Genomic DNA, 16,786 nt, shown 5'->3' on the forward strand with positions numbered 1-16,786 from the left:
TCTGCTAACAGTGTACAAAGGTTCCCTTTTTCCACATCCGTGTAAACATTTGTAACCTCTTGTCTTTTTAATAAAATTCTCACAACAGTTGTGAGGTGGTATCTCATTGTGGTTTTGATTTTCATTTCCCTGATGATTAGTGATGTTAAAAACCTTTTCATGGACATGGTGGCCAAGTGTATGTCTTCTTTGGTAAAATGTCAATTCAGGTCCTTTGCTGATTTTTTCATCAGATTATTTGATCTTTTGCTACTGAGTTATATAATTTTCTTACATATATTGAATATTAACCCTTAGACATATGATTTGCAGATATTTTCTCCCACTCCATATATTGTCTTTTTATCTTATCAGTTGTTTCCTTTGCTGTGCAAAAGTCCCATTTACGATTTAGCTTTTGCTGCCTATGCTTTTGGCAGCAAAAAAGACAAAAGATAAGCCCACAATCACAGTACACTATACTAATGTTTGGTGTCTTAGCCAAACATCATTGCTAATACCAAAGTGAAGGAGCTATTTTTTAATGTTTCCCTCCAGGAGTTTTATGGTTTCAGGTCTTACATTTAAGTCTTTAATCTATTTTGAGTTAATTTTTGTGAGTGGTATTAGACATGGGTCTAATTTCACTCTGTTGCATGTGGATATTCAATTTTCCCACCACCATTTATGGAAGAGACTGTCCACTCCCAATTGTGTGTTATTGACACCCTTGTCAAAGAAGAGTTGACCATATATGCATGAATTTATTTCTGGGCTCTCTGTTCTGTTCCACTGGTCTGTATTACTGTTTTTAATTCCAGTACAACCCGTAAAATGAATACAATGTAAAGATTAAATTAATGATATAGATCTATATTTTTTGATATGGGAAAGTGTCTATGATGTCATACTATTGAATAAAAAATCAAGTTAAAATTAAAAAGTATGGTATATGTTTATATTCACATGGAGAGGAATTGTAAAGGATGTTAATTTCTGGACAATTCCAAGTGATTTTTACTTTGTTTATACTTCATGATACTGTTTTCTTTTTATTATAGTATATATGTTTATAATCAAAATATTTTATATCTAAGGGCTTGCTGAATCTTATTTATTTCACTTCCAAAATATCCTCTCCTTTACATTTCTGTAATCCATGCTCTGTTTCAGGTTTTCATTATTCATGCAATAGCCATATATGTAATAATATGTAATAATATCAGTTGCCCTGTGTTAATAGTAATAGCACATGATATCTGTACAGTACTTCCTAATTTACAAAGTACTTTCAATAAATACATTATCCTGCTGAGACTCCAAAACAACCTTATGAGTAGGTACTGTATTACCATCATCTTTTACGTTAAAAAAACTCCAAAGTTACTGACTTTGAAGGGAACCTGTAACCCAGATTTTATGTATTTCCCATTACTCCTGGCTGATTTAGAGTAAGAATAACCCTAAACTCCTTAGCATGAGAAGGAGTACAGGATATTTTCCAGAACTTAAAGAAAGATGATGTAGCTGGAAACCAGAGAGCTGAGACTGGAGAGGCCTTAGATGATATATTAAGGAGTTAGAATTTATCTCAAAAGCAATGGGAAGCTGCCAAAGGGCCTTAAAAAGAGGAATGAAATCAATTATCATTGTTTTGACCAGAGGTCTGCAAAATTTTCCAGTAACAAGCCAGAGAGCAAATATTTCAGGATTTATGAGCCATATGGTTTCCTGCAACTATTCAACTCTACCACTGTGGAGCAAAAGCAGTCATAAACAGCACATAAACAACCGAGTATGGCTGTGTTTCAATAAACTTCATTTATGGACACTGAAATTTAAATTCGAATATCATATTTTTAGTTGTCATGTAATACCATCCTTTGAACATTTTTCAATGATTTAAAACTATAAAGAAACATTCTTGGGCTGGATCTGACTGGCAGGCTATAGTGTGCTGACACCTGGCATATACGATCACTTAGGCTGCACTGAGAAGTGAACAAAGAGGTGCATCTTTTCAGGCCCATGTCCTCAGGTCCAGCACCTTCATATTTACTTTTTAATATTCAAGGGCTGTTGATATCTTGCTATACAGCTTTATCTGTCTGACACTGAGAGATGCTAATGCAAAAAGACTATTTTCAGATAACAAATATATTTTTTGGTGATCCTTTTCTGTTACATGTGGTATTAATTTTAGTCTTTTAGGAAGATATATCTTGGGAGTAGAAAATCCTTTATACATGGGAATAATCCTATTTATTCTATGAACTTTTAAATTCAAAGAGGTGATATTTTTTCATTTTATAGGCCAGACCTATAGACCTCTCCCTAGATGATAATTTAAATAGGAATAGTTGATCTAATAGAAAACATGATAAATTATTTTAGCCAATTTCAATACAGATTCTCAAATGTACACAGAAGATTCATGAGCTTAAATGGATCTTTGAGGCCATTACACTCTCTTAGGCCCTCAGTGCTTCCTCTTAAGATATATCTTGGGCTATAAATAAGGAAAGTTACACAAAAGAGCAAGGATGCTGCTTTTTAATGATTGTTCACTTATACAAATAAAAAGGAAAGTAAACCTATTTCTCTCCTTCCCTCATTTTATGTTTTTATTTCTTACACATGAAAATCCTTATGGGTTAGGGTTAGCTAATCAGTAGAAAGATTTTACAAATTTAAACTAACACGAAAACTTTCTTACTATTGCTACTGGCTAAATTGAGACTAAATGCTAAAACAGATACGATGTTTTAAAAAAAGATTAATAACCATGGACAGATGGAACAAGCTATGTCACCACAGTGTGGAGGAGGCACGAGAGGACTGGCTGGGTTCCCACTCATGGCAGCTAAAGTTCCAGAGGGATATTTCAGTGGCTGGGGGATTCCCCTTAGAAGTACAGGGTCTAGATCCCAAGTTGGGCTCCCTAGCCTACAGCACCAGAGCCAGAAAGGAACCCAGATAACATCCTGCTATGAAGAGTAGCACAGCTTTTGTCTGCCAAAGAGAGATGGCTGGAGATGCAGAGAGCCTTTTAAAGAGCCAACACACAAAATTTCATTTGTAGCCACATAGACCCTGGGCTCTGGCAGATGGAGGGCAGAGTGGATTAGAGTCGGTTGAGGAGAGTCTGGAGTTGGTGGCTCTGAGAAGAATACTGAGAAGAATAGACTAGCCACCAGAATCCCTAGCTGAGTCATCCCCCGTATCTTAGAGGCCATTGTTCTCAGGCAGAGCACTCCCGTCTTCCCCCAAGTAGCATCAGCCTGATGGGAAGCAATAGCCCCACCCATGGAAATTACTCTGCCCCACCCTGTGGTGCTTAATCCAGGCTGCTGATTACACTTTAAGACTATATCACTGATTAGATTAATATCTAAGGTGGAAAATACAAAGCAGCAGCCAAAATGGGAAGACAAAGAAACAGACCCCAAATGAAAGAACAAGAGAATTCTCCAGAAGAAGAAATAGATGAAATGGAGGCAAGCAATTTATCAGATAGGGAGTTTAGAGTCATGATTATAAAGACACTCAACAGCATGAAAAAAGACATAGGAACTGTAAAAAAAGACCAATCAGAAACCATAAAAAAGAACCATTTCAGATATTGCATAAATAAAGAATACACTGGAAGGAATAAACAATAGGTTAGATGAAGCGGAGGACTGAATCAGTGATTTGGAAGACGAGGTAAAAAGAAAAAAATACCCAGGCAAAGCAGAAAAAAGAAAAAAGAATTTTAAAAAATGAGGAGAACTTAAGAAACATTTTGGATAAAATGAAGCATAACAATATCCACATCATGGAAATGCCTGAAGGAGTAGAGAGTAGATTACCTGAAGGAATTGAGAACCTATTTGAAGAAATAATGAGCAAAAACTTCCCTAATCTGGCAAAGGAAAAAGACAGACAAGTCCAGGAAGCTCAGAGTCCCAAACAAGTTGGACCCAAAAAGGCCCACAGCAAGACACATCATAATTAAAATGACAAGACTTAAAGACAAGGAGAGAATCATAAAAGCCATAAGAGAAAAGCAAGGGATGTAATCTGATTAGACTGTCATCTGATTTTTCAACAGAAAATTTTCAGGCCAGAAGGTAGTGGCGTGAAATATTCAAAGTGATGAAAAGCAATGACCTACAGCCAAGGCTACTTTACCCAGCAAGGCTATCATTTAAAACTGAAGGAGAAACAAGGAACTTCCCAGACAAAAAGCTAAAGGAGTTTGTTAACACCAAACCAGTTAACAACAAATGTTAAAGGACTTCCCTTAAGAAGAAGAGGAAAAAGAGAAAGAAGAAAGTAGTCTAACAATAAAAGGACACTAAATACATATCTATCAATAAGCATCTTAAATGTAAATGTCTTAAATGGTTCAACCAAAAAACACAGAGTAGCTGAATGGATACAAAAACAAAACCCATGTATATGCTGCCTCCAAGAGTTCCATCTCAGATTGAAAGATATACATGGACTAAAAGTAAAGGGATGGAAAAAGATATTTCATGCAACTGGAAAGGAAAAAAAAAAGCTGGGGTAGCAATACTTATTTTTGACAAAATAGACTTTAAAACCAAGGCTATAGTGATAAAGGGAAAAATCCAACAAGGGGATATGACCCTAGTAAACACTTATACACCCAACATAGGAGTACCAACTATGTAAAGCAAGTCTTGATGGAAATAAAGGGAGAGATGGACATAAAGTGAGAGAAGGACAGAAATATAGTAATAGGTGGGGATTTTAACACCCCATTGACTTCAATGGATAGATCTTCCAGACAGAAAATCAACAAGGAGACAACAGCCTTAAACGGCACATAAGTTCAAATGGATTTAACCAATATCTTCAGAGCATTTTACCCCAAAGCAGCAGAAAATACACACATTTCAAATGAACGTGTAATGTTTCTAGGATAGAACACATATTAGGACACAAAACTAGTCTCAATAAATTTAAGAAGACTAAAATTGTATCAAGCATCTTTTCTTACCACAGTGCTATGAAACTAGAAATCAATCACATATGTATGTATATATATGTATGTGTATGTATATGTGTATATATGTATATTCATATGCATTCATTTGTTGTTTCTTGTAGGTGCTGTGACTGGAGATCTAACCTGCAACCTTGGCATATTGGAACGATGTTCTAACCAACTGAGCTACCTGGCCAGGGCAGCAACTTTTTCAGTTTTTTTAAAATATATAATCTTTTTCATATTTTTTCCATTACTGTTGGGAACCACCCTGCCTGATTTCAGAAGCTGTAACCCCCCATGGCTAAGGCTGAGTGAGAGAACTTGGGACCATAAACCACTAAGGAGACAAAGCTTATCTCCCTGGCAGGGGCATCACCTCTGCCCACTTTACTTCATCCTGCTTGGCCCCCGGTGCATGACCGGTTAGCCAATGATAGGTAAGATTCCTCAAGGGAGGGATGACCTAAGACAGGCATGGTCACAAAGAGGCCCTCAGGGAAGGACTTGGGGGGGCTATGGAAAAGGGGGGTGATGGACCCTCACCCCTCCGCTTTGACATAGCCTGAGTCCTCATTCTGTCTGCAAGAAGTCTCCTATCTCTTGGCTGCCTTACTTCCCCTCCCTGACTTAAGCCTGAAACAATGCTGGAGGTGGGTGTGGCCCTGTGCTGGAAAGGGTGGGTTCCCTAGGGCAATCAGGCCTAAGAAAGAATGCATAAAATCCTATGAAACCTACTTTGCTAATACCCTCAATTTTCTGATAAGCGTCCAAGCATGGAATGAGTTTGTTCCCCAAAGTTTTATGGCCCTTTAACTTTCTGACCCTAACTCAGAATAAGCCCTGAGTTCTTTGAATGTTATCTATTACTTGATCATTTCTGCCTGACAATGATTGAGCTTTACATATATATATATATGCCCTGTACTCCTATGCAAATTAAACCCAATAAAAGCCCATTGAGGAAAAGGCTCCTGGTCCTTCTCTTTTGAGAGATGGGCCACCTTTCCTCCCCAAGCAGATCATGTCTTGGTAGATTTATTCTCATCCATGGGGGCTGGGGAGGCCCTGCGGGTGGAGCCCCCCAAACACTCATGGACAAAGACAATAGTGTGTTGATTGCTGGGGGGAGGGGCATATACTGGGACTAAATGGTAGTAAAAAATACAATAAAGATTAAAAATAATGGTAATAAAAAAATTAGAGGACAGTTTTGATGATTATGTATTAAAGCAGTAGAAATTACAGAATATCATAGACTGAATAAGTTAGCTAGACACTATACATTTAAATATTCAGTCTTTCAGTTCTTATCATGATTAGAAAAAGACTAGGACTATAGATATTAAAAAAATAAAGACATGGTGAAAAATCTACCTTTACTAGGGTGAGTATTGCCAGAGGTGAGATAAAGAGGAAATAAAGCGGAAAATCAACAGGATCAGAAAAATCTAAAAATTTATTCCAATTAAATTTCTGACACTGACATCAGCATGCATAGGTTTCAGTGAAAATAAGAAAACCTCCCCTCAATATACTAATATACTCAGTTTGACATAACAAAATACAGATGACAACAGAAGGTTCATACTTTTGCAATAATTAGGAAGATGGTTTTCATGACCAATGAAAGCACAATTTAATTGAATGATGCAAAGTTAGAACTGAAATAAACTCAGCCTGAAGATAAGTGATCTAATGTCATGACCCCCATTAACAAAGCTTAAACTACAAAATGTCTTCATTGTGCAGAACATTCAGGTAAAAGAGCCTTCCATCTTTTTGTTGTTTGCAAGAAGTTTTTGTTTTATTGTTTCTTTGACAACAATGAAATCTCTGTGGAGTAGAAAGCACTGAGAAACCAGGAAAGGAACACCACCTTTTCCGTTCATCTGATCTCACTGAGACATTGTGGTGAAAGATCTTATAAAACAAGAACCTGATACAGAACACAAGAATCTATAAGACACTGGTCAATTTTACTGTTTGTAGCTTATAAATAGGAGGACTGAAGTATATGTGAATTTATAACCTCCTTGGTTCACTTTACACTGTGGTTACTTTAAAAATACAAGTGAGAATATTCAAATTTGTTACTTTGCTCTAAAATGTAAAGGACAGACTGGGCATATGCAAGATGTATGGGGTATGTTTTGCCCTATATCCTGGCTCTGTAGCTGTTTCTTCAGAGAATAGATTAGAAAGACATTTAAGCTTATTAGATAGAAAGGTGTCATCCCCTCACATCAAAGTACATAAGGATAAAAGTTCAAGAATTATAAATTCTTAGAAAACATAAATAAAATCCTTTTGGACCTGGCAAGGAAAATGTCAACAAGTCAAAAGAAACTAGATGGCTATTGACCAGTTTCATGAAGGCAAAGCTGCAAGCCAAGATGGATAATGCTTTCCCACCAAGCGACTAAGGCACAAATGACACTAATCCTTTTTAATGGTCACAAAAGCTGACAACTTACTCAGCCTTAGAACTGAAGGCACAAAATCATCTCTGGGAATGACTCACCATAAACAGGTCTCGAGCACCAATGTCAACAGCTAACAGAAATGCCTTTTCAAATCTCTGGTACCTGTAAGGAACAAATATTATCTATTAGTGCAAACAAACCTATATAAAAGCAGAGAGCTGTTTGTTTAATGTATTTATGTGTTATTGTTTTTGGTCTTCTGATGCAAAAATATTTTCAAACAGTAGAGCCTTTGTCCACTGGGATCTTTTGTATGTGAAATATCACTGTACTTAGGAGCTGAGGCACGGCGCCCACGGGGGCCCTTCAGTACCACTTTCCAGGAGAAGCATAGCCCAGAGTAGGTGCTGCTGAATAGAGGGAAAGGAGAGCTTAGGAAATATGTTTTTCAAAACTTTTTACTTTATTGAGCTTTGTAAGAGGAAAGTATGGGGACCTGGAGACTATAGCAAGATAAGATTAATTAACATTTTAATTATAGTTTTCTGTTTCTTAGTTAAAAGTTGAGTAGTCAAATGTTGATTACAAAAGTTTCCCTTGTGAGTTTTTGAAAAAATTAATCTTAGACTGTCGTAAAATGACAAGTAAATGGTTTCTAAATATTTTTAAGATAATAGTTTTCTACTCTTTTCTTTCCAATCATTCTCTTTCCCGAAAGTAAAATTTTGAGAATTTTCTTCATGTAAGCTTAATTTTTGGCTAAGAGAGACAAGAACAAACTACAGTTTAGTTACCTTTACAGAAAGTTTAAGATCTTGAGAGGAAAGTATGTCATGAACTCACACAGTTAATCGTTAAACAACTGGGGGTTAGGAACACCAAACCCTACAGAGTAAAAAATCCACCTATAACTTTGACTTGCCCAAAACTTTACTACAGTTGGCCCTTGGAATCCATGGGAGGATTGGTTCTAGGACCCTTTGCAGATACCAAAATCTACGGATTCTCGTGTCCCTTATCTAAAATGATGTAATATGTATAGCCAGCCACCCACATCTGCAGATTCCCAAACATGGACAGGACATATTATTTTCAGTCAGCATTTTGTTAAATCTGAGGATGTGACACCTGTGGAGGACCCACTGTATTTATTGGAAAAAAATCTGCATGTAAGTGGACCCCTGTGGTTCAAAGCCATGTTGTTTAAGGATCAACTTTGCACAGGGTTTTGGGAGGAAAGGTCGTCTTTACTTCGTCTGAATGCTGAGATTTACATAGGTATAAAAACTGTCAGTTTTTCTGACTCTAGAAACAAGCAAGTAAATTTCAAAGTTATTCTCTGTTCTCTATTTCATTTATGAAATGTGTTGGAACAAAATATCAGATTTCAAATAAAACATATCAGAAAAATGGAATATTAACAGATTACATAAATTTTATTAGTGAAACAGCTAAAATAATTAAAATTCAAACAAACAAGGCTTATTCTTATAACATATGAGGTAGCAGGGTCCAGAACCCAAACCACTTTACAGTTTCCATGTTATGTTTGACGATTGTTATCTCCTCCTTGACCCTTCTTATTAGTATTTCCAGTATTTACCTGAATCCCTTTGTACTATGGAAGATCAGAAGGCAACTGTGTTTATTTTTGTTCCTGGAAGCTCCTGGTTTCTTATGTATTCAGTGGAAGTGGGATGTAATGAGGAAGAGGACAGAGAGTTAGTAAGTTCTACTACCTTCCCACACATTCATTGCCATTCTGCATTTGTTTACATTCCAGTGAAAATTTCCTGGCAATAGTAATCATCCATCTTCTTCTGATGATCAAACTTAAAAATAAGTTGTTATGTTCTGTGCCCTTTGGCCACATCTGACCCTGTAGACTCCTCCTTGAAAGTGGCTCTTTCCTTCATTTGGAAGTGCTGTTCTCTGTTCTCTCATTCATCTTCTTAGTCCCCTTTCCTAGTTCATTTTTCTCTGCCTACTCCAAGAAGTTGGCAACCATGGTCCTCTTTTATGTATATTCACTCTATCCAGTCTCCCATCAACCTTACCCACTCCCATTGACAATTACATCAATGACTTATAAATCTCAAGGATCCATCTCTCTCCTGAACTACACACTGTTGTTTCCAGGTACCGCAAATTAAACATGACTAACACAACCATTGATACATAAATTTGGCAACCATATATATGATAAATTGAAATTTGAGAGTGAAATTAAGGGGGACAAGTTAGGATATACTCTTCTTTCTAGGGGAGCAGCGATGATGAACATTATGGTAACATGAAAGAACTGGCATTGGTATCTGGCAACATGGTCAACCAGAAATACCAAAGGGAGATCCTCAACTAGACTGCTAGAAAATACACGTTAAAGTATATAACAGGACTCCAAAAACAAAGAAAGAAATCTCTACATCATAAACAAATCAACAAATGTTGGAGAGGATGTGGTGAAAAAGGAACCCTATTGCACTGTTGGTGGGAATGGAGACTGGTACAGGCACTATGGAAAACAATATGGAATTTCCTCAGAAAACTAAAAATGGAACTGCCTTTTGACCCAGCAATTCCAGTGCTAGGATTATATCCCAAGAATCCTGAAACACTAATCCAAAAGAACCTATGCACCCCAAAGTTCATAGCAGCATAATTTACAATAGCCAAATGCTGGAAGCAACCTAAGTGCCCATCAGTAAATGAGAGGATCAAAAAACTATGGTACATGTACACAATGGAATGCTATGCAGCAGAGAGAAAGAAGGAACTCCTACCCTTTGTGACAGCATGGATGGAAGTGGAGAGCTTTATGCTAAGTAAAATAAGCCAGGAGGTCGGGGACAATACCATATGATCTCACCTTTAATTGGAACATAATGAACAAAAGAAAAAAAGCAAGCAAAATATAACCAGAGACATAGATATTAAGGACAATTTGATAATAACCAGAGGGGAGGTGGGAGGGGATAATGAGGGGAAGGATTTTCAGGAATTACTATGAGGGACACATGGACAAAATGGGGGTGGGGGGAGGATGGGTTTGGCTGGGGTGGGGGGGAGTGGATGGGGGAAAATGCAGACAACTGTAATTGAACAACAATAAAATAATTATTTTTTAAAAAAGAAATCTCCAAAGATACCACACTATCAATCAAAAAATAACCAAACAAAATCCCTTAATAGACACTTGAATAAGGATCCCTGAACAGAGAACAAATGGGTGAGGGGAAGGGAAGGCAGAACTACTCCAAGGAGATTGGACCTTGAACAAGTTTCAAGGTAAAGATGATAAGCCTGAGACTTCTGATTAAGCCAGGGACAAAAATGTTCCCAGGTTATTAGTGCCCCTACCTTTGGCAGGAACAATTCAAAAAATCAAGTCTAGATTAAAGTACTTTTGATAGAAGCCCCCAGGATTACTATAAATTAAAATAAAACAATATAAATTCACAAAGATCACCAAATACAGAAGGGAACAAACTACTCTAACAGAAAGTTAGACAATAAACAGTTTTATATCTACATGGATTTCAGATCATTGAATTATTACAGTTAGAATATAAAATAATTCATTATAAGATATTGATACTGAAAATAAATGTGCAACAAGATATAATAAAAAATTACCAGGTGGACTTTTCAAAGAATAAAGCTTTTAGAAATAAAAATTTTAGTTACTGGAGTTAAATAGCTTGGCACATTTGAGAGAATTAGTAAGCCAAAAGATGCACAAATAAGGAATTACACACAATGTTGCACAGAGAGGAGATAAAATATATAAAGAGGTTAAGCAAGATAGAGAAAGTGAAAAGGTTTAACATGTTCAATCAGGCAATTCAGTTAATGGCTGAGATGATATGAATCCATAAACACGAGGACAATGCACATCAAGCAAGATAAATTGAAAAGAATATATAATTATGCACATTTTTAATATAAATACAGAACTCCAAAAATAAAGATCTTAAAAAAACTGCCAGAGAGAAGACAGGCCACTTACAAAGAAACTTCAAATAGACTGACACCAAACCCCTTAATGGCAACAATGGAAGGTAAAAGACAGTAGGAAAATATCTTCAAATTATGAAGACAAAATAAGCATCAATATTGTATGATATAACAGTGGACTTCTCTTTCAACAATGAAAGCAAAATAAAGACCCTTTCAGATATACAAATACTAAGCACATTCAACAAATCTTTAATAAAAGGGCTACTAGGGGACATATCTCAGGAAAAAGGAAAATGACCTCAGAAGGAAAGTCTGAGAAGCAATGGCTTTTACAAAAGAGGATTTGGATAGGATCAAGGGTGGGAAGTAGGGATGGTTGGGGTGGGGGAAGCTGTGGGGGGAAAATGGAGACAACTGTACTTGAACAAAAATAAAAAATGTGGAAAAAAGAGAAAAAAAGGATTTGGTTAATATACAGGTAGATAAATAGGCATACACACAGATGTTCTGATATATTTTAAGAACAGATAATAATTTTTTTATCATATAAATCAGAAGGGATTTAAAGTGCTACGGTCCTTGCTTTTTTGTACTGTTGAGGATATTAACATTTGAATTTGATAACTATGGATGGCAAATTTCAATGATAAATGGTTTTTAGGATATGAATATACAACAATGAGCTTTTTTTTTTAAATTTTTATTGTTATTCAATTACAGTTGTATGCCTTTTCTCCCCATCCCTCTACCCCATCCCAGCTGAACCCACAACAATGAGCTTTTCCATCACTAGTTGATGGTCATATGGAATGTTTCCCAGTTGGTCTTATTATGAATAAAGCTGCTATGAATATTCATATACAAGTTGTTATACAGATGTGTTTTCTTTTCTCTTGGGAAAAAATAAACATAATATAAGAATTGCTGGGTCATATGGTAAGTATATGTTTAACATATAAGGAGCTACTCAATGATGTTCTAAAGTGATTACAACATTTTTTGCCCACTAGCAATAACAGGAAATTTCCAGTACATCCACATTCTCCAATACTTGGTATTCTCAGTCTTTATTTTATCCTTCCAATGGTAATATAGTAGTTTCTGATTATGATAACATATTTCTCTGAGGACTAATGATGCTGAGCATCATGACTGTTTTATTTCCATATGAGTTTCTAGTAGTTACAGCACCATTGTTTGAAAATTTCATTCTACATGGAATTACCTTGGCAATTTAGTAAAAAACCAGTTGTAGTAAGTTTTGAAATGAGGAAGTATGAGTTTTCCAATGTTCATTTTTAAGATTGTTTAGGATATTAAGGGTCCTTACAACTTTATATGAATTTACAGACTGGCTTTTCCTAGTTTTGCAAAAAGATTGGAAGTTTGTCAGGAGTTGCATCAAACCTGTAGACTTCATTGGATAGAACTGCCATCTTAATAGTAAGTTTTCCAATCCATGAACATGGGATATCTTTAAATTATTTAAGTCGTCTTTAATTTATTTTAGCAATATTTTAAAGCTTTCAGTTAAAGCTTTCACTATCTCAGTTACATTTATTTGTAGGTATTTTATTCTTTTGGATGCTACTGTAAGTAGAGTAGTTTTCTTCATTTCCTGTTTGGATTGTTAATTGCTGGTGTACAGAAATGCAACTTTTTTTGGTTGTTGTATGTAGATCTTGTACCCTGCAAGCTTGTTGAATTAATTTAATAGGTAAATAGTTTTCATGTGGATTCTTTGAGATTTTTTAAAATATAGGATTGTTTGCAAATAGGGATAATTTCAATTCTTCTTTTCCAATTTAGATACCTTTTATTTCTTTTACTTGCCTAAATGCTCTGGCTAGAACTTCTAGTACAATACTAAATAGTAATGGTGAAGGAGGACATCCTTGTGTTGTTCTTGATCATAAAAAGAAAGCTTTCAGCCTTTAACCACTGACTATGGTGTTAGTTGTGGGATTTTCATAAATGGCCTTATTATATTGAAGAAATTTCCTTCTATTCATAGTTGCTCAGTTTTTCTAAAACGAAGGGGTGTTGAATCTGGTCAAATACTTTTCTGTACCAACTGAGATGTTCATATGTATTTTCCCTCCTTCTTTTAATGTGGTATATTATGTGAGTAGGTGTTCTTATGTTGAAACCATGCTTGCATTACTGGGATAAGTCCCACCTGGTCATGGTATATAATCCTTTTACCATGTGTTGGATTTAGCTTGCTAGCATTTGGTTGTAGAGAACTTTTGTATCCATGTTCACTAGGGATATTGGTCTGTAGTTTTTTCTTGTGGTGTCTTTGGCCTCGAAGAATAAGTTAGGAAGTCCTCCCTCCTTTTGCATATCTTAGGTTTTAAAAAGATTGATGTTTAAATTTTTCATATACTTCATCAGTGAAGCCATCTGGTCCTAGATATATCTTTGTTTGGAGGTTCTGAATATGATTTAATCTCTTTACTTGTTATAGATCCATTCAGATTGTTGATTGTTTATTGAGTTTGTTTTGGTAGTTTGCATGTTTGAAGGAATTTGCCTATTCCATCTATGTTATCTAATTTGCTGGTATGCAAATATTTGTAGTCTTGTCTTATAATTCTTTTTATTTCTGCAAGGTTGGTGCCTTCTCTTCTTTTTAAGTCTGTCTAAAGTTTGTCAATTTTGGTGATCTTTTTCAAAGAAACTTTTTTGATTTAATTTCCTGTCTTTAAAAATTCTTATTGTGTTTCTCTCTGCTTTAATTTCTATTTCCATCCTTCTGCTGGGTTTGAGTTTAATTGCCCTCCCCCGCTTTTCTGGTTCTTTATGTTGTGAAGTTAGGTTACTCATTTGATATCTTCCTCTCTTTTAATATAGACATTTAAAGGCATAATTTTCTTTCTTAACTCTACTTTTGTGCATCTCATAAGTTTTGGTATATTGTGTTTTTGTGTTCATGCATCTCAAATGTAACAATGTGATTTCTTCTTGGACCATTCGCTGTTTAGGACTATGTTATTTAACTTCTATGTATTTGTGAATTTTCCAGTTTTTCATTATTGATTTCTAGCATTATTATATTGACAGGAAAATATATTTTGCATAATTTCTATCTTTTTAAATTTATTAAGATTTTTAAAATGTCCTATCAGTGGTCTATCCTGATAGACCATGTCTACTTTAGAAGAATATGTATTTTGCTGTTATGAGTAAAGTGGTCTATATACATCTGTTAGATCTAATTTGTGCAAACTATTCACTTTAAATGTCACCCCAACACCTTCTGACCTCCATGGTTTCTAATGAGAAATCAGCTGTTAATCTTATTGAGGCCCCCTTCTATAAGATAAGTTGTTTTTTGCTTGTTGCTTTCAAGATTCTCTCTTTGGTTTTAGATATTTTGATTGTAATGTGTTTTGATGTGGAGTTCTTGGAGTTAATTCTAATTAAATTTCATCATATTTCTTGGATGTGTACATTCATGCCTTTAGTCAAGATTTCCTTCTCTATGATTCCCAGGTCTCTCAGGTTTTTTTCCATTCTTTTTTTTTTCTGCTCCTCCAAATTCAAAATTTAAATTGTTCTACTTTAACATTTACTGATTCTTTCTTCTGCCTGCTCAAATTCATAGTTAAGCCCATCTGGTGAGTTTCAGCTATTATATTTTGCAGCTCCAAATTTCTATCTGGTTGCATTTTATAATTTCTTTCTCTTTATTAATAAGACATGATTTAATAATTTGAATAAGACATCATTCTTCTGGTTTCCTTTAATTAATTGTCTATGATTTCCTTTATATCTTTGAGCTTATTAAAGACAGTTGATTTAAAGTCTTTGTCTAGTAAGACCAATGGGCTTCCCCAGGGATGTGTCAATTTACATTTTTTTACCCTTAAATGGGCTATATTTTCCTGCTTCTTTGGACGCCTTTTAGATTTTTGTTGGAAACTAGATATTTTGAATCTCATTATATGATAACTCTGGTAATCAGATTCTCCCTCCAGCCCTGAGCACTCCTGCAAGGTTTTGCTCTTAAGGAGAGTCATCAATTCAGTTAGTTATATTCCCTTTATTCCCTGTTATGTGTGACCACTGACATCTCTGTTTCATTATCTCAGCAATCAGCTAGGTGTGTGTGTGTGTCTGTGTGTGTGTATTTTTTTTAATCCTGACAATTTTTTAAAAAATCCTGAAGCAACAAATAACTCTCCCAGTCTTTATAGATTTGCTCTTAACTAGGGCACTCCTTCACTGCTACCTATGAGTCTCTCTTGGCCTTCCCTTTGTGCTTGTGCAGAGCCTAAAGGTCCTCTAGAGGTTTAAGATTGGGATTCTCTCAGGTATTATCTGAGCATTTGTTCAACTCTGTGCATGTGTGTAACATCCCTGATTCCCTGGTTTATGAGGTAGCCCTTTAAGGACTTCATTTCCCCAAACATCTTCTCCTCAGCTTTCTTTTTCCCAGGTCTTTTCGTCTGTCTGCTGTTTTCCCCATTCTCCATCTCCTGCTTTAGACAGTTATGCATATAATATGTTCTTCAATGATTTTGACACTTACAGATGCATTTGCCAGAGATGCTGTTCCAATCTGAGGAAGGCAAAACAAAAGACAGGTCTCTGCACTGATTGCTCTGGAAACTACAAGACTAGTCAAAATGCAAAACCACAGCTTTTGATAAGAAGGTCTGTTATAGTCCTCTGGCATCAGTAGCTAACACCAGGAATGCTGAACATTGTTCCCATGGCCACTGTCATACTGTGTAATGGGGATGGTAAGCAGATAAACAAAAATGAGGCAATGCTTTCTTATCAAAATTTAGTAGCCTGTTTTATTAAGTTGTCCTCTGTTATAAGCTTTAAAAATTATATTCTACAGTTTAAAAAAGTTAATTTTGTCAGTTTTTTTTGTTTAATGATAGCTTCAGTGGAGGTACTAATTTTGGAGCTTCCTGCTCTGATGTTTTCAAACATCTCTTACACTTCTAGTTACAGACCCTAGTTTGGCACAAGGAGATCTGAGAATATGTGTGTGTGTGTGTATATAAGATTTAAGGTTTTATTTACTTTTTAGAGAGAGAGGCAGGGAGGGAGAAAGAGAGGTAGAGAAAGATCTGTATGCAAGATAAACATTGATCGGTTTCCTCTCACACACTCCCAATTGGCGACCTGGCCCACAACCCAGGCACATGCCCTGACTGGTAAACAAACCAGTGACCTTTTGGTTCACAGGGTGGTGCTCAACCCACTGAGCCACACCAACCATGGCCTGCATTTTGAATGCCCCAGCTGCTGCATTTTGAAACATATCATTTATTGTGTTTTCATGTTAAGGCTACACTTTTCACAAGCTTCTCATAGGAAATGACTGAGAGCAGTAGATTTACTATGGCAGTCTTGTTTCTGGGTTACATGGGATTCTTCAGATGGGCAATATTGGTTTGAAGAC

The 16,786-nt window shown here is 35.8% G+C and overlaps 1 protein-coding gene across 1 annotated transcript in view; it reads right to left on the reverse strand.

Moving 5' to 3' along the window:
• The window catches only part of WDPCP (WD repeat containing planar cell polarity effector), a 307,958-nt gene that overhangs the window by 123,960 nt on the left and 167,212 nt on the right, over nt 1-16,786 (reverse strand). Inside the window, exon 10 of the mRNA XM_071221611.1 lies at nt 7,500-7,563. Within this exon, the coding sequence (XP_071077712.1) occupies nt 7,500-7,563 (64 nt within the window). The remainder of the gene's footprint in view (nt 1-7,499; nt 7,564-16,786) is intronic.

The sequence above is a fragment of the Desmodus rotundus genome, chromosome 5 (genome assembly GCF_022682495.2).
Source record: "Desmodus rotundus isolate HL8 chromosome 5, HLdesRot8A.1, whole genome shotgun sequence".
NCBI lineage: Eukaryota > Metazoa > Chordata > Mammalia > Chiroptera > Phyllostomidae > Desmodus > Desmodus rotundus.